We start from the raw sequence: 24021 nt of genomic DNA on the forward strand, positions 1-24021 counted from the left end.
CTGAAAATTAAAATTTAACCGAAACATTAAATCGCTGGATATTTTGTTACGAATAGCCTTTTTATATTCGTGAAGATCCCGATTGGATTTATGCCTGAAATGGTCCCAGCCATGTTAAAGCTATGTTAACGACCAGAGGCGGAATGCAAGGATATATAAAAGATTTATTCGAATTGCTCCTTAGAAAGTAGTTACTTAGAAAAGTCAAAAATCGATCATGGAAAGCTAATGCTGCAGATAGCTGGCCAACCCTCCTATGCAAATTCAGCCGCTTTTTAGGGTTCCGGAGCCAAAATGGCAAAAAAGGAACCCTTATAGTTTCGCCATGTCTGTCTGTCTGTCTGTCCGTCCGTCCGCGGCTTTGCTCAGGGACTATCAATGCTAGAAAGCTGTAATTTTGCACGGATATATATGTAAACTATGCCGACGAAATGGTAGAGGTACAATAAAAAACAAAAAAAAGTTTTTTTTTTCTTATCCAACCCTATAGTGTGGGGTATCGTTGGATAGGTCTTTTAAACCCATTAGGGGTTTGCTAAGACGATTTTTCGATTCATTGATTTTTTGTGAAATATTCACCTTTAAAGTGCAAATTTTCATTAAAGTCGAGCGCCCCCGCTCCACCCTCTAAAATCTAAACCGGTGTGTGCAATATTTTGAAAAAATTCTGAATGGTAGTAAGTATTCTAAGTATATCAAACTTTTAAGGAAAACTATAACGGCTAAGTTTGCTTGAGAATTGTTAGTAGCAGCCTAATAAATAAATAGCAGCCTAAGGTATAAAATATACCTAAACATAGAAGATTCCGTATAAAATAGTAATGGCTACGGAACCCTATTTTGGGCGTGCCTGACACGCTCTTGACCGGTTTTTTTAGAATTAATTCGGGCCGCAGAAGTAATAGGTTAGGTTAGAACTACGATCCCAACAAATTATATATCGCTACCAGGAAAGTAGGTTAGGTTAGGTTAGAACTGCGACGACAACAAAAATAAATCGCTAAAAAATAAATAAATTTCATTCAAAAAAGTATGAAATAATAAAATATGAAATGAAGTTCTTCCAAATAAACTATCTATTAAATAATATTTCCAGAAATTATAAATCGGTGATTTAAAAATAATTATTTTAATCATTCGAGGTAATGAATATTCGATGAAATGAAAAAATAGGAAACGTTGACTTTTAACTGATATTCGATTAAAAGTTTGTTGACATTTCAAGGGTAAACCAGAACATAAACGCTTAGAATAGAACGCTTAAAATAAAATAAAATGGTATGATGTTAATTTGCAAAAACTCATTTTAGTAGAAATTCATGTATAATTACTTATACTATAATTACTTATAACAGTTTATTTTGTTATGCTATCGTGCTTTCTACGAAAATTAAGGTCTATCACGGAATAGAATTGACAAGATTACCGTTAAACTTTGACCTACATATCGAATAGTCAATCGATGTCCTCCGATCCCTTCAGATTTATGGAATGATACCGAAGTGAGTGAGTGAGTGAGAGTGCCGCGGTAAACGATGCTACAACTCTTCTTTAGGGTTACAAGCTTTATATAAGGTTGCTTTCCCCGGAGCTATTTTAGTAGTTTCTTGGGGAAAAATAACTATATAATACGTCAGTTAAGCTATTAGAAGAAATTAGACACGTACTTTTTGTCAATCAGACAAAAAATAACAATGCTGGACAATGTTTTGTAGCGGTCAGCAGTCTTAGAACCAGTTTCACCACTCATTCATAAATTTTATGTGACGGATAAATGTGATGCCTCCTTTGTTTATTCGGACAAAACAAACGAGACAGCATATACTCGTAGACGTAGAAAATTTGACAGTAAGTGGTGAAACAGGGAGTTAATGTTGTAGTCATGTTACACAAAAATAGAACGAGGAAGGTATAATATTCTACAATGGCGTGACAAAATGTGGTAATTATTTTATATTTTCAAGGTTAGTTTAGGTCGTAAAGGGCGAACTAAATTTTCATTTTTTCATAAACCCTTTTTGCTGAACACAGTACCTCATTATTTAACGTCAAATTTCATGTCAATGTCAAAAAGGAGATAAAAAATATTTAAAATGCTTCTTTACATTAAGGTGCTGTTTCACCATCCAATGATTAGTGTTAACTGACGGTTAAATGTGCTGCCAGCGCTATTTGTTTTGTTCGAATAAACGGAGACGGCATCACATTTAACCGTCAGTTAACACTAATCAATGAATGGTGAAACAGCCCCTAAGGGTATTAGAAAGCAAAATTCGTTTAAAAATTAATGTCAAAAATTAGTTTAGCACTCTCATGTTAAAAGGCAGCGCAGTCTTTTGTCCCCAAAACGATGACATTTAAGCTAGCGACAAAAATAGCTTTACCCTTTATAAAGAAAATAATGAGCTTTGTGCAAACCTTTCCGCTTCTACTTAACATTGAGGCAGTCGTTCACAAAGCCCAAACCACTTGTAGGTAGGTTGGTACCTACTTGTGTACTGACTGATGTAAAATAGACCGCAGAACGCTGAAACTTTAAAAAAATACGTTGAGAAATATTCATGTCATCCCGCTTTATATGCTTCCCACTGTGAGGCATAGGATGGAATCCGATGAGATGGCTTGGGCCAAAGTTTCCACGCAGCTTAGGCCCAGTGTGGTTTGGAAACTTCACACATAGCACAGGAAAAATAGGATATTTTGGCGGCAAAATATCTACATCAATTTTTAAAAATGCAACGCTTACAAACTAGGAGGCGAGTGTAGGTCTCATTGACCATACCCATACATATAGAATCAATATTTTACGAGATATGAAGGATTTTTGTTGGAATCATAGACAACAAAATATATTTTTTTTAACTCGACCAATTTTAGGTTTAAGCAACAATATATGCTTCTCAGGATCACAGAGAGCAATCGGTATTACCATCACATCCACATCTTGAGAAACTATTGTTGGCAAGTGGTTTTTAGACTGTTCTAGGTTTTCAACCGAAACCGTTCATATCTGGCAAAATATTGGTCCTGTAAGTATAATGACACTGGAATGACAATGAGAAAATGACACCTCACTCGCCTAGTTTGTAAAATTTGCATTTTTTAACGTTGGCCCCTGCCCATACCCCCTGCCAGGACTACCGATATTTTGCCGCCAAACCGTCATATTAAGTCCAACTTTACCTGTGCTAACAAACTATCGAATTTCGAATTCCAATTTGTGTTATACCTCACTATGTGTTCTTTCACCGTAAAGCTCGTAGTAAACTTCAAATCTAATTTCGGGCATAAATTCAGGAAAATTCAGAGGCTGCCACGATTTTTCTAGGTTTAGTGAATGTTTTGAGGAGTTTTTATGAATTAGGCGGGTAAAGAGTGGGTTTCCTGATGATAGATAGGAATCTTATAGACACGCCGAAGCACCTTGCCTTGCCGGTCTAGAAGGCTAAAGAAGAACCTCATAAGCCGTTATTATTCTGGCTGCTTTACTATCCACACAGTACGCAGTACCTAGTGCAAATACACTGCTTAACATCAGTATTGGTGAATATGATGATGCTAGTTATTCAGACCGGACAAGATAGGTACCACCCGCATAGTGAAGGCAAACAGCCGCACAGTACCTACCACAAGCACCACACCAAATGCTAACGAGTTTCGAAATTTCTACAAAAAGCAAAACGAACACAGAGCCGTTCCCAAACAAAACGAATGGCATAAACCAGTTAGCATTTAAGGAAATCCTAACCTACCCACTTTTTTTTTTTCAAATATACTTATTAGAACACACATTTACAGAACATTCTGAGAGGAAGCCAGTGCCCAGCAGTGGGATGTTACATAGGCTGAAATGAGATGGGTTGACTATTAGCATTAATAATTAATGGGTAGTTACGTTACCCTTTAATATTTGAAGTTTTATTTCTGACACAAAATAGTACTAAGATATGTAAATACATGTAATTTACTAAATGATCATTAAATGATATGGTAGGTAGTTATTATTAACAAAAAAATGCCTTGTTAAGATTCTTGCCAAATTATTTTCAACAGAGTTTTGATTTAAATGTTTATAAATAAATTTTAAATATGACCTCACATATAAAAAAACATTATTTTATAAATTTTGGTTGTTAGTGGTTGCCGGCTCCTGATTGGCTTCATCTCAGGCGAAGATTTACTTTATGCAAGAGAGCTTAAAAAGTAATTTCGTAACACCGAAATCCAGCATAAATACGAGTTTTACGAGTATGAAATCTAAAAAGATATTTTGATTTTTAAATTTGAATTTGTTGTTCCGTTGTTCCAGATGCGAGGATGGTGGAGGCGGTGCAGCGACAGGCACGGGCGGGCGCGCTGCGTCGCTGCGGCTGGCCAACGGCCGTGTGGCGGCGCAGTCGGCGGAGCAGCTGCCGCACTCGCCGGCCGACTGCGCCTCCGTGCGCATCTCCATCGACAACACCAACACCTGCTGCACCGACTCGCTCGTCACTGCCCTCGACGACGAGACGCTACTGCTAGGTAAGTTATACTATTTTTGTTTCTGCACGCGTTTACAGTCCTCACCACTGAACGAACAGGCCTTAAGTATACTACGAAGTGCAAAATTTGAACTTCGTATCTTGCCGTCCCGCTAACGCTTATATTATTTAATACGAGTATGAGAGGGACGGTACGATACGTAGTTCGATTTTCGAATTTCGTAGTAGCCCCCCAGGCTCAGTTTCTTTGGTCGATAACGCTTCGCGGAGCTCGTATTCCACGTGGCTGAGGTGCTTCGCGCCTTGACGTAACTCTATATAACCTAACTTAACCTATGTTTTTCAAGTTTTCGACAAAAAAACAAGTTAGGACCAGTTGCTTTTTTGACTAATTGCTACTCAGACCAGTTGCTTCTTAGACCACTTGGGTACTTAGACCAGCTGCTTTTTAGACGAATTGATAGTATACCATTCAGTGGATTTTCCCGCCTGTACCATTAGATGACATTGTATTTTTTAAGTTCACCGCACAAGTGACAAAGATAAAGCTTCAAAATGAAACGCATGTCCTTCACCCGGCAATCGTCAAATTAGCCCTCCTCCTGGGCGACCTCGCCTCTCAATTTCGTTTTCGCACATACAATGACTGCGGCATGGCACAGGCAAACAATGTATGAGGCATATTTTTTTTTTCATCTAAACGTTAATCTTTCATTCTTAATACTGCTGCGATATTTTTTGTTGCAATATTATGAGATTATGACAACTTAGCGATCTGAATTCGAGCAAAAAGGTTTATATAAAAACATGATCATTATAGCAAATGATCAGCTGCAAAATAGAAAATAATAATTAGGAGACAACAACAAATTTAAATTAAATCGTGTCGAGGAACTGTTAGGTACTTATGAGTATATTTTTTGATGCGCTTGGAACCATGTCTTAAGTATATCCTGATAAACATTGCATTTTTTGACGTCAATAACCTAGAGACACAAGATAACCCGATTTCGAAATTCCCACACAATGCAACAGCCATCTACGAGTAGGTACGTCAACCATTTTATTTTCAAATGTCCATTTATACATCTATATCACATGCTCTAAAAAGTGGCGAGATGAGTAGCCGCTATTGCGGATATGAAACCTATTTCCTGGAACAATTAGCCACCGTCATTAAATTTGCAGTGGGCGCTCGGATTGCGCGCTGGATTCCACTTCCTGCAATAGGTGTTGGGCCTTGGTTTCGAACTTGGCTTAGGCCGCGCTTTTTCTATAATGTATAAAGAGCGTTTACAAGAGAATCTCCCACGTATGGTAAGCGTATTCTATCAAATTGTGCGGTCAACAACGTAAATGAGATACATAAGTACAGGGTAAAGGCGAGGTACCTGAAAATAATCCAACGCTAGCTCGGCCCTTACGAATTGCTCAACAAAATTCGCCCAACGTACAAAATTGATCATAAAACTAAACTAAGCTACTGAATAAAATATTTTATCCCATTTTTTTTATTTGGTCCACATTTGATAGACAAAATTTGATAGACAAAAACATTACTATCATTCTAAATTTAGTAGTATGAATTCTATAGTTTTGGCATAATTTGCTAAATATTTTTGGACGCTACTGTGAAGCTCGAATCTATTGAGAAAATTTTCTTTATTTCAAATACTTCGTTTCATCTTAGCTGCCTGAGGTAACTTCCGATTCCATTAATAGGTAGTTAATAACATTATTTTGTCAATAACGCTCTAATTTTGAATATCGTCATTTTAACCGTAGGTATTTTAATTTTCGGTATTCAAATTGTAACCTTAAAGAAGAGTTAAACGAGTGAAAGTTGATTTAATTGGTTTTAGCTGTTTGCTAGCTGTTGGGTTCGCTGAGCTTAAGTTTAGGTTTTAAAATAAGTATTATTATAGTGCTAAACCTGTATTTCACTTAAAAATATCCACAGAAAGTAGTCAAAATTTCGTCTCTGGACAGTAGGGCTACTACGAAATTCGAAAATCGAAGTTCGTATCGTACCGTCCCCCTGACGCTAATATTATTTCATACGAGAGCGAGAGGGACGGTACGATACGAACTTCGATTTTCGACTTTCGTGGTACTCGTAGCCCTACAGTTTTTCTCGCTGTGTCGATCGATTTTGCTGTATCTGAAATTAAACAGTGACAAACACAACGTGAACTCCGTAATGATAATACTTCTGAGAATTGACTTTAAAACTTCAAAATATCAAAATATATAATTTCATCGTTTTTGCACTTCAAATCAAAATGTCATTTAGACTTGTTGAAAATTGTGCTGAATTTAAAAAAATAATAATGTAGTAGTAGATGGTATTTTCGAATAAAGTGGTTAAAAAATTTGTCCTCTAGGCACAGACAGCTCAAGCAAGGACTTGAGCTGTAGTATTCATCTCAAGACTGATCAGTAAACTTACGAATCACAAAATAACTAATAATAATAATTGGTTGTCTGGAAGAGATCGCTTTTTAGCGATGAGACCGCCTAATGTCTACCTGAATTTTTCTATTTTTCTAATGTCTATGTACTGCTTTTGGTGATCAATAAAGAAAATTTGTATTGTATTGTATTGTATTGTAATAACTTCAACGATAAATGCAAGCTTTGGCCTTAAATATAATTTTCAGACACAGAAAATTAGTCACTCATATCTAAATTAATAATACCTACCAAGGAGCATCATCACTAGAATAGTAAGTACAGAACGAAATTAGTCTACTCGATCTTTTAACTGGATCATTCGTATTCATTTCTGTACTTTACTCGTGTTGTTGCGCATCAACGAATTTTGCAAAGCGAGCGTTGTACGATTTAACTTTATAATATAACATAACTTTAAATTGTCAAATTTTAGTCTGATATGCAATGTTAGCAAGTGCACTTTATAAATGACTAGCGGCCCACCCTGGCTTCGCACGGGTGTGAAAAAATAAAGAAGCAAGAGGTGAAAATAAAGAAGGTGTTTAAAAGGAACTTCTTGTTTCACTTCCCTTTTCCTGAAACTTCACCCGTACGGAACTGCTAGTTACAGTACAGTTAAACCTTCACTGAATAATATCTAACTGATGGTGAACACTGTATTTTATACGATGTAAGCGTACATACATAGAGATACACGGCGGGAAGAGACTTTATTTTATACTATGTAAAGAAAGGAACATAACAATAAAGGTTAATTATTTCACTGACCTTCTCAAATTTGCCTTTATCTATTTGAAAGCAAATAATACGGAACGAAATAAAGTTGATCACAAAAAGAAAAGAAATGGGACCACTTGTGTGGTACATTTGATGGCCTTTTCAAACAGAACGAAGACAAACGGCCCTCTTGTTCATCTATTTCTCTCTCTATCAATTTGCCAACTTGACCTGAATGTTCCTGAATATATACTCCATAGATTTTTGTACGGACCTTGTGAAATTATGTATATTCAATCTGGTCATCATGGTGAATATTTAAGAAAAGTGTACCCGTCGTCGCGTGTAATTCATGCTACTTTGAGAATTTCTTCGTCATTTCATTTAACTATTAAAAACAATAATTAATTAGGTAATAATTGAGATTTCAAAGCAACTCCAACGTAGGTACTAGGTAGGTAGATAGGTACTTTTACATAGCTATTCTCAAACCATATAGGAAGGAATTTATCTTAAAGGCAAAATAATAGCTGATATTAAAAGACATAAAAGTTGTGACAATAGCCGTTTTATAGCTTTTAATAACTGCATGAACTGGTGACCACAAAAGCCAAGACAATATAGTTCCTGGTTTGTGAACTATTTATGGACTCTACGGTAAGAAGTATTGCTGATTTATGTAGCTATTTTTTACCTTGAGCTAGAATTCACGTACAAGTAATAAGTACAGATCACAAGTAAAATGTCAAGTTGTAAGTAGGTACTTCAAATTGAAGCAAGAGCTGTGTTCTCCAAAACTTACAATCGGTGTTTTGAAGGATCTTTGCGTTCTTTAGATTTAATCATAAGTCTTTGGATACTTTCTAACTCGTATTCAGTGCATTCCTATCCTATCCTATTTCTTTCCTGAGAATAAGATGCACTTAGTAACAAAGTAACTGATGGCGCCCGCTCTAAATGGGTTGGAGAAAAGCAGACATTGAACATTTCCGATCCAGACGGAAGACTCCCTAGGGTATGCCGGTAATTACTTCGACCTCCACTCCTTATACAACAAATCACTGCCTCAATTTTCTATGTCTTGTTATTGCAAAATTAAACTTTGCATTGTGAGACTCAAGGGAAAATTATATAACACATGTAATAAAAAACAGAACCTTATCCCAAGTTAGTCATTATATTTGAAGATTTGGTCGGATTCGAAAACTGTCTAATATATTAGTCTATATATCCCTACATATCTTCGTTGAGTGAACTATAAGTTACGTAAGCTTATTTCTCTTAGGTAACCTGTTGTCGATAGTGTTTGTTCACTTTGGTTCCGAAAACAAGAATAAGTTTATTAAAGTAGGTATAGTTAAATTATGTTTGCTTATTGTTAGAAAAAAAATCTGATAAAATTTTACCTTGCCCACCTCGCTTACGTAATAATGACCAATGAGGCTGAAATAAAAAATATTTTATTTTAACCTACTACGAGCACTCTTTATATTTGGTTGGTCGCGGGCGGAAAAAGAGTTCCGTCGCATTCCGGAAAGTAATTTACGAAGTAAAGTGCACGTAAAGAAGGTAAATTCTGGCAACAGGAACACGCCATCAAGATGTTAGCGGCACGGAAGGGAACGTGGCGACACTTTAAACCTGCCAATCATAGTTCTACTCGGATTTTTAATCCCACGGAAAAAATGAAAACAAAGGTGTTGCCGTTATCAAAAAAACATTTGCAGAATTCAAGATAAGTATTTTATTCTTTCCACATTTGCCAGAAATCGACTTCCCGTTAAAAAACTGTATTTCTTAATCAAGATAAAATATTTTTATTTACTGATGAAAATCTTTACTTTGGCATTTACTACGCTTTGATATATTAATTTACAAATTTGATATATTTTCGTATGCATAATTTATTTATTGTCCTGGTATTACACCCGGGTTTTTAAGCTGTGGGCCGCTTGACGCGAGACATCACTCAATGCACTAACCTAACATTCGAGACTGAATTCGTAACCGTTTTCCAGTGACTCTTTTTCTGTTATTTTTTTACTGTCGACATTGTTGTTATATTTTTATTGTAGTTAAGTTGTTCATTGTTACGTTTTCCGTTCATTTTTTTATGAAAGGATGGACTCCGGTCCGAGTACTCCTCGGTCAAAAGACGACTTGTAAGTTGTCTCCCGTAAAAACGGCTCTTTTATCGAAAATAGGAAAAACATGGCAACAGCAGAACTTTATATAATATTTCTAGCGGGCCCATACCTTGAAATCCCCTGAAATGTCACTTTGACAATGACGAAACTGCTTACATTTTTTCCGTGGGATTAAAAATCCGGGTTTAAGGAGCGATGATCTCGTGTTAGTTTTTATAAGGAAAGATATTTGTTTTATTCCCTAAAGATTTTATAGTTATAGATAATAAGTATTGAGAAATTATCATGGCTTAGAGAGGGTTTTTAAAATCTTTACCGAATGTAAATCGGATTGCGTTACGGTGGCATTTGTTTTTAGGGCTCCGTACCGTACTTACCTCAGTTGGCAAAAATGTAATGTAATGTATGTAATGGGGGAGGCCTATGTCCAACAGTGGACGTCCTACGGCTGAGATGAAGTAAATGTACGTAAAGATCACTAAAACACGTAAAATTGAAGGTCTAATAAAAATAAAACTTGTTTTTTTGCTGGGTATATTTTTTCTGAAACTATCGCTTTAAAATTTGGGCTGCAGCTCTTACGCTATCTGTTAAGTTTGCTCTGTAAGTGATCGCACCTGAACTGCCACCTCTATCTCACGTTTTACTTTTGGCGGTTAAAAAGTTCATCCATTCCAAAGAATATTAAGGTGTAGGATAGCTTTGAGCTCGCAGTGTGTCTCGGGTCTCGCGCCTAGCGGCCAGCGGGCCGGTCGCAGCCGTGCAGTCCTCCGCCGCCCAGCCTCGCGCGATGACATGCCGCGCGCCGCCCCAAGCCAAGCTTAACAAGCTCGCATCGCGAAACATACCGAAACAGTGCTGTGCTATCAAGTGTCTTTAGTCCACTCCGAAAATGGAAACAGAACATCGTCACGTTCGTAGAATTTCAGTGTCATAGTGTTGTTCTTGTTTTATGTTTGTATGTCGAACCGATGGCTCTAATAATTGTCATTTGGTATCATTAATAACGAAAAGTTTCGTTGGTGGGAATGATTTTTGAATGACTACTAAACTACATTAAGGTACCCAGATGATTACTAACTCAAACTCAAAATGGGAATCGAAATTAATATTCTGTGAAAGTTAAGAATGCTCATAAATTGGTATTATGTTATCGTATGTAATTTATATTAACATGGCATCGTGTTGTTTTAGGATTAGTGATAATTAGCCACTAACATGTGATAATAAAAACTTGGTACGCGTAAACTGGGTTAAGTTGGTAGTGGCGTGCCGCGGCTGCCAAGTGGGGCCCATGGAACTGGTGCAATTGCCAAAACAAACCAAATACTTGCAAGGTAACAAGTTAATGGCGGAAATGCTTCTGGAAGTATCTACGCGGCCTTTGAATTACTTATGCAAAAATGACATCACAGTAGGTATTATGTTCACGAAAAATATAAATAAACACATAGCTATTCAAATTTCAACGCTGGCTGAAGTCAATTGTCGAGATTTTGAAACTCTACATGAGTTTATTGTTACTGTCGCGAAAGAATAATCCGTGTCTTTCTGGTACAAATCAGCTAGCTATTGAAATAATAATTATATTATGTTCAAACTGTTTCGCTCATGTCTACGAATTTAGAAATAATAATAACATTTTTACACACACAAAGTCAACTCACGAAGCCGATCGCTTATATGAAAATATTTTATTTCACAATCGTCAGCCCGTAACAGTTACCTACTTTACATTCATACTGAGAAATAGGTTATTAAAATAAATGAATCACCAATAATATTGGTACTCTCTCAAAAGAAAAAAATCTTAATACGCAAATAACTTCTAGAGAGACTAAAGTTCATCATCAATTGAGATCTAGTCCTATACCCTTCGGCTAATTTAATCCGCGTCACAGTGCCGGTATTGGTTACATCCAATTGACATTGCAACGATATTCGTCACGTGGCAAGACGTCCGCAAACAACGATTAATTCATATTTATCAAACAAATTAACCACTACACACACAACTCAGCTGCGGCATAATTCACCCTGCTAATTACGTAAAGTGATGCGACACTCAATAAGAAATAAATGTTTATTGACGCAAAGAAATATCGCAACATTTCCAAGACAATGGGAAATCTAAATTTCCAACTATTTGACGCGGGTGACCATCGATATGAACGTGAAATTGATTATAAAGTTTCCGCATGTAAGCGTGGCAAATTTATTGCGATAAAAGTAATGTAGGCGATAATTTTTAATTTAAATGAAATAATAGACAGTGGGCGAAGTTTAAGAAGTTACTATTACAAGTCATTGCAATTATTAAAGGGCAGAAACGTGATGTCACCTAGAGATATATTGTCGATAACTATTTGTATATAGGATTGCCGCATTGAAACTAATAAATACTCTCAATGTCACATGACATAACATGTATAATTTCAAGTATTACGATGAATTATATTGCTATAAATAAACTTCTAATGATTTTGAAAGTTTAACAGCATAATAAGGACCCTAAATTAGTAAAATGTTTTGAGGCTGAAGTGTATAGTTTAATTTCAGTTAAATGGGTAATGAATCAAACATTTTGAAAAATAACATTGTATTGTAATGTTTTCTAAAAAACAAAGTAAAAGAAAACAGACTTGATTATACCTAATGTTTTAAAGTTTCGCAATATTCATTCAGAATTAATATAACACCTGAAATCTACCGTAGGTATCTAATGTTATATTCATTTTTATTGTATAATTCTGACCCTTTAGATTTTTTTAAAACAAAGCGCTTTGTTTGATACGCGTCACCTTAGCTATGCAAGTTATGCAACAGAGAACCAAAATAACTTCACGACTAATATTCCGATCTCTCTCCAGAACCACTTGACCCGTTTTTCATGCATATTTTACATTTTTGTGCTGCATTGGGTTAAAAATAAGTTTGATATAGGTACCATTAAAACGAGCAATTCGTGTATATTTATTTATTTATTTCGGGGATCTCGGAAACAGCTCTAACGATTTCGATGAAATTTGGTATGTCGGGGTTTTCAGGGATGAACAATCGATCTAAGTAGTTGGATCTTATCTCTGAATGTTTTTCTAGTTTTATCCCGATCGATTTGACATAGATTTTCCCAGTATCAAACAGAAGTGTTCATAGTTCAAAGTAAACATTTTGGTTTTCAGAATCGTGAATAAACCAGAAATATATGTTTTCACCTCAGCAGCTCAAAAAGGCAGGTTTCGCTATTAAAAATCAGTTTTAATTCTAGACAGTGATGGGTCTACTCACTGAATTCCAAATAAGTATATTTGAACTTCACTTTGATCTGTCTTTTTCACTTCAACACGAAAAAAGCGAGAGATAGGATCAAATGTGTTGATTACAATCTTTAGTTAAATTTATAGTATTAGAAATATATCTATAATAAATTAAATGAAAAATAAATATTTCCAAAATGTCAACATTTTCCCGCTCTTTTAATAAAGTCTGCTACCCCGTTGCACGAACGAAAGCCGCTGCTCTTGTTTTTTTTTTTTAATAAAAGCGTTCTGTATACTGGCTACCTCTTAGAGTGGGAATAAATATTTGTTAATTGTGTATTTATGTTTATTTAATAGAAATCCTATAAATAATATTATATTTAAAAATAAAATCATATTTATAGATTTAATAACATTTACAATAAACTATACGTTTATTGTTCAACCTTTATAATAACCCAAAAATGAGGCTCTTTGCAGTATTAAAAAATATGACATATTTTACAAGTAGTTCTAAGTTCAAATTACAATGCATGTTATGAATATGAGATTTGTATCGTACCTACTGGACACATTCGTTCCGAATTCAAAACCTCTCTACTTGCCGGAGACTTTTGATCATTGTCTGACATTCTTAAGTTTTGGTGACTTTTTTAAAAAGATGTAATGGCGACTGTACGTATCATTTTTGAGTAAAGCTTTTAAATGTGATTTGTTTCTTAATAATCAGATTATATTTTTTTTTAAATGTTTGTTTTGTAAATGGGTATATGTGGTTTTATTCTAACCTATGTTCTCGCTGCTGAGGTGTAAAGTTGTATGTGTCACACGAGGACAAAGTTTTTTTGCATCTCGTGTGTTTGAATCCCTCGCTGCTCTTAGGATTCTAACCTAGAATCACGAGCGTACCTTCGCTTGCTCGGGATTCAAATTCAACACTCGCAGCAAAAAAACAACTTTGCTCTCTTGCTGCACAAATAACTATTTGTTTATTCAATTTCGTGCCCCAGACGCGCGCAGTAGTAATCATCTGTCATTTCATTGATCACTGTCATTTCCGCGCGAAATGAAAACAAAATATTAAATTTAAGCAATTAGACGCGCGCGATTAATGGCGTCTAGATGGTGATATTCTATATGGAACTTCTGCGATTGAAACATTATTATATTCACCGATCATGGGCACTGATCTGTATTTTCTTTACAAATCTATACCTATTAAGATTGTATTTTATGAAATAAAAATGTCTTTAGAATTTTTGTAGTCAATTAATCTAAAAATTGTCATCAGTATTTACCAACTAATTATAACAACTATTACGTTAGATATGTTTACGATAATTTATAAATAAAAATTGCTCTTGAAACCTGTTAAATAATTTTGTACAGGTCCTATCAGGTCTTTTATGATCTTAAAGAGCACATATTCGTACTTATAGCGTATATATAGATTCAGTCTTGACGATTAGTTGCGAAAAATAATAAAAAAAGAAACTAATTTTGCAGCCTTTAGCTTCATTCTAATTTAACGCGGCGGGCAACAGCTGGTTTGTAAATTATGTATTAAAAAAATATATACTTAGGTACGTAGATTTTATATTCACTAAAATCGGTTATCTTTTGGTTGGTGGAAAACGTTACCTACCACAGTTTGTATGAAATGGGCTTTCATTATCTGATTTCCGAATAGTTTCCGATTTAATGTTATACTTATTATCAACTCGAACGCGAGCCAACCGCCTGCTTTGGACATCTGACTGAATCTGATAATCAAGAGGCATTGTGCCGCTAATAGTAAAATGACAAACATCCTCTAGTTCCACATTATTGTGAGCTCGTGCCGGTAACTAATACCTATCATTATAATGATGAACAAATTTTTAACGGTTTTCGTTTTATTGACGAGTATTTGTATATACAGGAAGACAATCTACCTGTCTCAGTGGCGGAGCCCCGTAGAAATTCGATTCCCAACGAATTTTCGAAAAAAAATCTGGCATCTCACATGTCGCAGATAAGGTGGTTTCTATTTTGCTCGAGGTTGTCTACAGAAAATATTGAAAGCACACCATTAAGTATTAGGCCTCAAGGGGGGCTTGGGGGGGGTCTTAGTTTTAGGTGGTACTTATGGAGCCAAAATGAACCTTTCTATCTTTCTTTTTCTTTCTTTATTATCGGTGTGTCCATTTGGTTCAATTAATAGAAAACAGTTTTTTTACCATAGAAACTATCAATCTATCCGTGTCATTCTTTTCTTTTTTATCTATTTTTTTGTTTAAATGCGGCTGAAGGTTCAATTACGTATTAATAATCATTATTTAATTTATAATTTTAATTCCTCGCTTACTTTACATAACTGACAATGTCACACATAACATTTCAATACAAAATATCGTATATTAACCTATTCGAAATACACACAAGCACGCACGCACACACACATGTTACACACTCCACACTCGCTGCACCTACCAGCTGTTAATGAATTTTCTGTTATTGCATTTTGCTTATTGCCTATGAAATTAAGACAGGTAGTTATTATACTCAGTGTTATTTTCCTTCTGAGACAAACATGCCGTGTCTATCGATCAGTTGTTTGCTCGCAACCAAAGTGCGCGACGCGGTATCTCAAAGTTGATGCTAACATGCATTAGAGACGCAACAGACATTACTTACACCATGGTTTACATAAAGAGCTTCAGTTACACGGTAAATAAAAAGCTGCGTGGATTATGCCGTGTAGGCAAAAAATGTGTATCGACCCGCGCCATGTATTGTCCAAGTAAGCATTTTACTTTTTTTAATAATTATTTGATTCAGACATAAAGGGTCTAGCCAGCTAAGCTAACAAGAGTGGCCCCCAGCGACGGATTTGGTCTGGTCATTCATTCAGGTGCTGTACTGGCAGGCCCTAAGAACACTATGCTTAATATCAGTCCTCGATCTTCTTTTGTTTTAGAGTTATTCAGTATAACGTAAAATAGTCTGGGTACTCGTATCACTTAAAGTGTAATATTTTGTAAACTGTTCAAATTAGATTGACCAAACAAAATCATATTTGATAAAAATAAAATAGACTACAAAATGCATATTTTTAACCTGCATCTTATCCTGTCGCCGCTTATTGAAGACGCTGTAGGTAATTTAATTCTTCACAATGCTAACAACTAGATGTACGAAATAAAGTTAAAATTATGATCGGAGTTCGAGAAAGCAATCAGTCGATGAGTGAATAAGTTTCCAACAAGTGTTCCCATGAGTCATGGTTAGTACTAAAACTGGTCAAGTGTGAAACAGAATCGCGAACCGATCGTTTCGTACCACAGTGCAAAACAAATTTTTCTTTCTTCTTTTCACTTTGATAAAATTAAATCCTACCCAAATGCTGTTTATTATTTAATGTTTTATAACAAAATTTGCTCTAGTCACACGAAGTGTTACTTATGTTTACACAATGGGGAATGAATGAAAATTTTAGAAACGCTTGAATCTTTTTTTATCGACAGGAATAACCTTGAACTAAAAGAATTTCCTTGCTCACCCGCGACCTTACGATAGCTAAGCTTATGCAAAATATGCGTGTTCATGCAGTTTCCAACAATTCCACATGAGTCATGGTTATCACTAAAACTGGTCAAGTGTGAAACAGAATCGCGAACCAGATCGTCTTCGTACCACCGTACAAACCAGTTGTTTGTTGTTGTTGTTGGGTTCCTAACTTTAAGTCTACCCAAATTTGAGCTGTTATTATTTAATGTTTTAGTGTAATGTGGTGGTGGTGATAGATGGGTTTGTGTGATTTGTGTTTACACAAGGTGGAGGAACTGCATGAACACGCATATTTTGCATAAGCTTGAATCTTTTTTTATCGACAGGAAATAACTTTGAGTTAAAAGAATTTCCTTGCTAACCGCGAAATTACGATAGCTAAGCTTATGCAAAATATGCGTTTTCATGCAGTTCCTCCACCTCCACACTGTAAAAAACCACAAATCACACAACCCATCTATCACACCACCACACTACAATGACACGTTTTGACTCGACCACAGCTCATCTTCGGAATAATACCGTACAAATGCTACCAGTTGTTAGACCCCAGAAGCCAGTCAGTTTCTTTTGCAATTGTTATTGAGCTGAGAAACAGATAACAAACATGTATTCATTTATCAATTGAGAGGCCTCTGTTATCCACAAAATTATAATAAGGAAATAAATTTATTCTGAAATTTTAAATTAAAATTAAATTTAGATCCAATCCAATATAAAACATATGGCCATATAGACAATTAAGCAGACATACGATACAGGGTAGCAACAGGGTTCCATCATTTCATAACGGAACCCCGTTTCTTAGTCATCACTACCTACCTCAACGTTGGAACAAAAACACGGACGACAGTAGGTACGCTGCCCGGGGCACATCTGTTTCCAAGCTGCAAAAACACGCATGTTTTCGCTTAATCTGCAGGGCTACTACAAAACTCAAAACTGGAAGTTCGTGTCATGCGGTCCCTCTCGCTCTCGTATTAAATAGTATAAGTGTCAGAGGGACCGCATGACACGAACTTCGAGTTTCGAGTTTTGTAGTAGCCCTGCTGCCTGTCTTATCGTTTCGTAAGAAAAAGCGGGATCAGTTGCCACTGGCAACGACGGTGGCCCCGTACTGTTCTCATGTTTACTGCACGCTCGTACCCCAGTTCTATTGCCAGTGTCGGCTTACATATTTTTATTGCCAGCTCTTTTATTTGGCTGGCTTACGTTGAAATTAAAACCATATTTCTCTAAAGTAATAGCTGTTTCACGATGTAAGCTAATTAGTTTGTTAGTAAACTTATCCAGCTTAGCCTAATAATGCTTGCTTCTATTTAGTGTAGGTAAAGGACTTCATCATCACGTAAGTAGTTTAATATTGAAATACCTGTACGAATGTGTAGAATACAAAAACTAATTTGAGGTGTATGAAACACGTTAAATTAAGTTTTAACTATCAATCATACCATAAGGTTTATTTTTTGTTTGAAAATAATATTAGATTGTTCAACGAGGGACTAAAACAAGTCATTATGGTTGTTTAGTCTCGCGTTAAACACTCTACTTTTCACTTTGAATGCGAGGAAAAAAAATCGTTCTGTTCAAAATTACAATATTACTTTTTAAAAACGTAGGCTCAATATATAATGGACGAAATAAAATAAATTCCTTGCATAGCAAATAGCTATGCTTTGATGCGTTTCTTCTCCACCTCCACACTGTAAGAACACACACAAATCACACAAATCTATCAAACCAATAACTGACGCGTTTCGAACTAAACAGATCATCTTCAGAGTACAAACCGTACACCATATACCTGTTAATAACAAACCACAAACCGTTCTAACTTGACTGTAACTCAAGTCCACGACTTTTATGAAACAAAAACTACCCACAAATTATTAATAAATATTTTAACCGTCCTTCAAAAATACTTTGAGATTACTGAGGAGCTTTATTAATACCATTGCTAAAGTAACATTTAAGAGCATGAGAAGTGAAATAATTAAAGTTTATATTCATTAATAATAGACCCCATACTGAGAGCATTATCTCACATCATGCACATCACATAACTTTCATAATTAATCTGGCTCCATTCGACATAATCTCATTTTCAAAGTATATCTGGTTGTTTTGGTACACAGTTTATTATTGCAATGAGAATATATCAAATTAGGTCCGTTTAATTCTGAAGATGCGAAAAAACTTACTTCAAGCAGCGACATCTCTACAATAACCAAGTCAACCGGAAACTTTAAATAGGTGTTGTAATACACAACCTGTATTATGTAAAAAAACAAGAGTAATTTTGTGGAATTTCGGAGAAAGCGGTGCCCTAAGAAAGAGTAGGTAAGTACGAAGTACACGTCCAACTTAGTTCATTATAATAACAAAATGTATTTCATTTGCGAGCGTTGTTTGAGTCACGACTTAGCTGGCACTATCCGTTGGTAATGAAATTTTTTTTTAGAACTTTTGTAATAACATCCAAAAAAAACTTAGAACTTCTCGCCTTGAGAAAATATGTACTCCATTTTCTGGATTAACAAGTTAGCTGCTACACGCTTGGAACTACATAATAATCAAATAATACTCTCATAACTGACGTTTTGACCAATTTCAGACTTAGGTTTTGTGTATTGAAGTATGAACTAGAAGAAGCACAAGGCAAAAGCAAAACTCTAAATCACTTTATGTTACTTACTAGTGTAATTAATTTAAATACTCTACATTTTTAGGGTGTACTATGAAATAAACGGAACCCTATTACTGTCGCTTCTCTGTCCGTCTGTCTGCCAGTCACAGGGCTGTGTTTCGAGTATAGAATGACAGCTAAAATGTACACATAATGTGTTTTTTTAACCCCCAACGCAAAAAGAGGGTTGTTGTAAGTTTGACCGCTATGTGTGTCTGTCTGTGTGTCAGGCTGTGGCATCGTAGCTCTAAAACGGGTGGACAGATTTGAATGCGGTTTCTTTATTTGAAATCAGGTTTTCTAGCGATGGTTCTTAGACATGTTTTATCAAAATGGAGCTTTTTTGAAGTGACAAAGTCAGGGGTTTTCCAACTTGTTGTGCCACAGACAGACACACAGACATACAGACACAAAGACACACATAGCGGTCAAACTTATAACACCCCTCTTTTTGCGTCGTGGGTTATAATAGCGGTTGGCCATGACGACAGTTGTCGCAAAAAAGGAAGAGCGAAACGGAAAACTAGGTGTTGTTAGGGTCAAAATTAATACAGGTCCTAGTAGGGTGCGCCAAAGTTGGCATAATTTTTCAACCCCGATTATTGGAACTCCGAAAAGTTTGTCATATAATTTTCTGTCATAATACTCACTATTAATACTTAGTCATTATTACTACCGATCATAACTCCGAAACATTTGAAACCATAATGGCAGTTGTCATAAATATCTCCTATACTTACTACTTTTTTTTGTCATACTTTTTTTAAGCATATTGTTTTGTACTCATAAAACTCCATTATCATATATTTTTAAAGCAGACTTATTTGTAGCTATAAACTTCACTGTAATACAGTTTATGGCCTGCGTTGCTTTCGTTTAGTGAAAAAAAATGTGATAAAATAAGTATTTCGATGACAACGCAATCAATGGGCGAAGCAATCACCATCTGTTGGATGTTATTAGTGCAGACATTATTTAACCACAATAGATGTAAGTCCCAAAGAAAAAACAATTCGTCAGCAAATCAATTTTATATGAATTTTACCCTCAATCGTCTTATAAGTTTTAGTAGATGTCAGAAATGTAGGTTAGGTTAAGTTAAAACTGCGACCCCTCAAAACCATACTGCTACCAGTAAAGTAGGTGAGGTTAGGTTAGAACTGCGACCCTACAGAACCAAACTGCCACCAGTAAAGTAGGATAATCACAATTTAAGTTAATAATCTTATCAATATCGTCATCTGGGCCTATTTATATTTGTTTATTTCTCCTCCATATTGATAATAATATATAAAAACTTTCACTCCAGTTCCAACATCGCATTAACGGTAAAAAAAAACTGTATCGTTGTTTAAATCTTATGATTAACAAGTTTATTGAAATTGATAATTATGAATGAAAGAAATATGAAAACCAGCATTATGAGTACAAACATATCTTAGTGACAACGTTATGAATTACGATATTCTGATAGTGACTATTATGACCTCAGTCAGTTGGCAGTAGTACAAATTTATGACAAATAAAATTATGAAGTAAAAAATTCGGAAGAGCGATTCTGGCTACAAATCGGTAGCAGGAAAAAAAATCGGAGGATCGATTTTATGCGAGTCAATATGGACCCGAAAAGCGTAAAAACAACAGTTCTATACAAGGTGTTAATTAAATAACTGAAAACCAAAAAGTAGTTGGCTCAGAATTGAGAGTAGAATCGATTACACTATCTTTTAAATTTGGTTGTGTTTGTGTTCTTAAACCCCTTTTTTATTGTGGCCAGTCTAAGTTACGACCGTAACAGGCGCAGGCGTTTCGATAATTTAATACTGGCTTTGCTGTCAATGTGTGATTTTCTCCTAAAACGACCAAGTGCAACTGACAAATAAAAATCATGAGTGTAGAGTTAGAAATGCAGTAGAATAACTGACTTAGCAAAACCCACGAATATCTTTTTAAAAATGAAGGTATTAAAAAATAAATGCAATCAACTAACTTAAAATTAAAATATATTTTTGGGGTGTCTAAGATTTTCAGTTATTTAATTAACACATTGTATAATGGAATATGTCATACTAAAAAGTAGTTTTATAGGTCTCTTAAACTAAGTAGTTCTGTCATGTTTACTTACTGTTACGTAATTACTATAACGAAGGTATTCTGAATTGTTAAAAGAAATGGTATAATCGTAAATCTGACATTTGTATAGTTTTCACGGGCACGGCCTTGCGCTCATTTCAAAGAATATGTCTGTTCTCGAACATGTCAGTTAGCGCCTGTACAAGTTAAATATAGTTTTGTAAACGAAAAAATAAGTATATCAAAACAGACGCCTAGCACGTGTATTCTGAGCGAAGGTTGAGACGGATCGGATTATCAATGAAGATTTCATGTAGCATATGAATCAGAAACGTCGAAATATGGTGCACCTAATAAAAGCTCGAATTAGGATCAAATCGTTAATCAAACTAAATTAATTTTACTGTGGACTGTGTGAAATAGTGAAATATGATATTTATACGTTTTTAACCTCTGCAAAAAGAACAACCGTATATCTGCATGGCATCTGGACATACATACGAAAGCATTTTTGCCGAAGCAGAAACGGACACACTTCGCTCGCCCTTCGCGTTCGCGTGGTCAGAAAAGCCAATTTATCAAAAAAAACTCGATCTAGTTTTAAACCTGGCTTAAACCTGATCGTTCCATACATTTTAACACTACTGAACTGACCTTAACACTTAATCGATATTTTCAGTAAATGGCCATTAAAAAATGTACGTGTAAAAAGTTTACGTTATTACATAGGATTTATTTGACACTGTGGCATACGAATTATTTATACGATACATGTTTACCACGTTCGCTGCCGAGTATGGCGACAGTTAGTGTTCTGAGCAACCTCCTCTCGCAGTTTTGGGTGTGATGTTCTTGTTATTATGTTGCAAATTATTTGACAGTCGTGAAGAATCCTGAGTGATAGGTTTCGTTCCGTGCGACGGTGTTGACGCCACTGCCCGGCGGCATCATTGTTTGCGCTTTACGCCTGCTAATCTGCTGTGCTGAAGCTTATTGTGCTGGGCCTTGATCTTTCTGATGGTCGCTATGTCGGTATAACTAGAAATTTCAATAGGATTCAACCAAAGACAAACAGTAGATATACTCGAACAGATAGCTTCAGAGGTATACATTGGACTATTACTTATTCTGTGGTAATGGGGGACTAGGTCCATGTAAATAAATATTATCTGGTGACGCTCTAGCATCTTTAGTGGTTCAATTAGTCGGGTTAACATGATTTCAATCATTTTGTTTGCTGGAATATCTATTAATTTCTCAACTCGACATATTCTTGCTTCGTCGAATCCTTTTTGTACAGAATGTATTCGGTTCAATATTTGTAGTTGTGTTTGAAATGATAAATTCCGACGAAATATGAATCCATCGAATCGGAAACCATCGAAATATCTCAATATAAAAAGGTATTAAGATGAATGATGTCATTAAGTTACCTCATACATTCTACTCTACTCTGATTTACTCTTAATAATGTATTAAAAATTACTTGAAATTAGCGTCTGCATATATAAGCTTAAATCCTTTATTTTACATTTAATCCTACAATTTATGATATTATCTTTATAGTTGCTTAAAAATTCACACACAGTAGGTAGAGTAATTAATTAAACCGGTAGCATCTGATAATAGATTTAAAAATAAACTAGAATGTATGTAACCTGTTTTGCTATATAATTTTGCACTAGTTACGCTTGACACTATTAAAAGCGATGATTGAGTTGTCTCAAACGATGCAAAAAAGGAAAAAATGTGTAACTAAATGACGGTTGTTTTGGGATCGTCCGTTGAACAAGCTGTTTTTAACTTGAAATATTCGTATGTTTGTAAATTTTAAAATCGTGATTTGTAAATTTGCAAACTAGGTATTTCTCGACCACTTACCTGGTATTTTATTGAGCTTAATTTATCATACTTATGTAAATCTGACGAAAACACAATAATCTGGTGGTGAGGTTCTGGTGGTATGGCCAGTGTCGTCTCCGTAGAACGGAACTCTTCAACGATTAATGGTATCGACTTGTTTGGACGGAAATGTACATAGTTGGATGACAGTGCATATAAAGGTATCAAAAAGTACCTACAATCAACAACAAAAACATAGGTATGTACATAAAGAAAGAGAATTTAAACAAAAAGCAATCTTGAGATCTCGACCACTAAATACGAGTATGTCTAGAGATGTTAAAATTTTTCACAAGTGTTCCTCACACAAAGCAAATGAAAACTGTTAAGTAGCCAAAATGATGCATGTTAGTAAAAGCCAGACTTTAAAAAAAATACATTTAAAAGCAACAAAATCCATTTCTAAAGCTGCTTTAATATAGTAATAAGTATTTTAATAATTCGCTGTCCCTGTATCAATCTACAGAAGTCACAGGCACTATAACAACACACAGGAAACTTAAGTAGGGTACGAGCTATTTGACTAAGTTAAATAAAGGTCAGTAGGAAGGTGTTTGATAAATACGGTGAGGTAGTCACCCATCCCTCACTGAAGGGCCCACATCACTTACACGTGGATCTTCAAAACACCTACAGAAGAAGTTTAGATAACTTGGGGATATAAAATCCCAAAGCTGGGATGATATTGCAAATCCCAGACCCGTGAGTCGCTATTTGATATCCAAAATTGTGTTGTTATTCAGAAATAAAAC

At 35.4% G+C, this 24021-nt stretch overlaps 1 protein-coding gene across 13 annotated transcripts in view; it reads left to right on the forward strand.

The window, feature by feature from the left end:
- The window catches only part of Ih (hyperpolarization activated cyclic nucleotide gated potassium channel Ih), a 263913-nt gene that overhangs the window by 162092 nt on the left and 77800 nt on the right, over positions 1 to 24021 (forward strand). For 9 of the 13 annotated variants that reach the window (XM_074097582.1, XM_074097588.1, XM_074097586.1 and 6 more), the window contains one exon: positions 4310 to 4521. In XM_074097582.1, coding sequence (XP_073953683.1) covers positions 4310 to 4521 — 212 coding nt within the window. The other 4 variants (XM_074097596.1, XM_074097597.1, XM_074097595.1 and 1 more) reach the window with 3 other exon arrangements.

The sequence above is a fragment of the Choristoneura fumiferana genome, chromosome 14, assembly GCF_025370935.1.
Source record: "Choristoneura fumiferana chromosome 14, NRCan_CFum_1, whole genome shotgun sequence".
NCBI classification, from domain to species: domain Eukaryota; kingdom Metazoa; phylum Arthropoda; class Insecta; order Lepidoptera; family Tortricidae; genus Choristoneura; species Choristoneura fumiferana.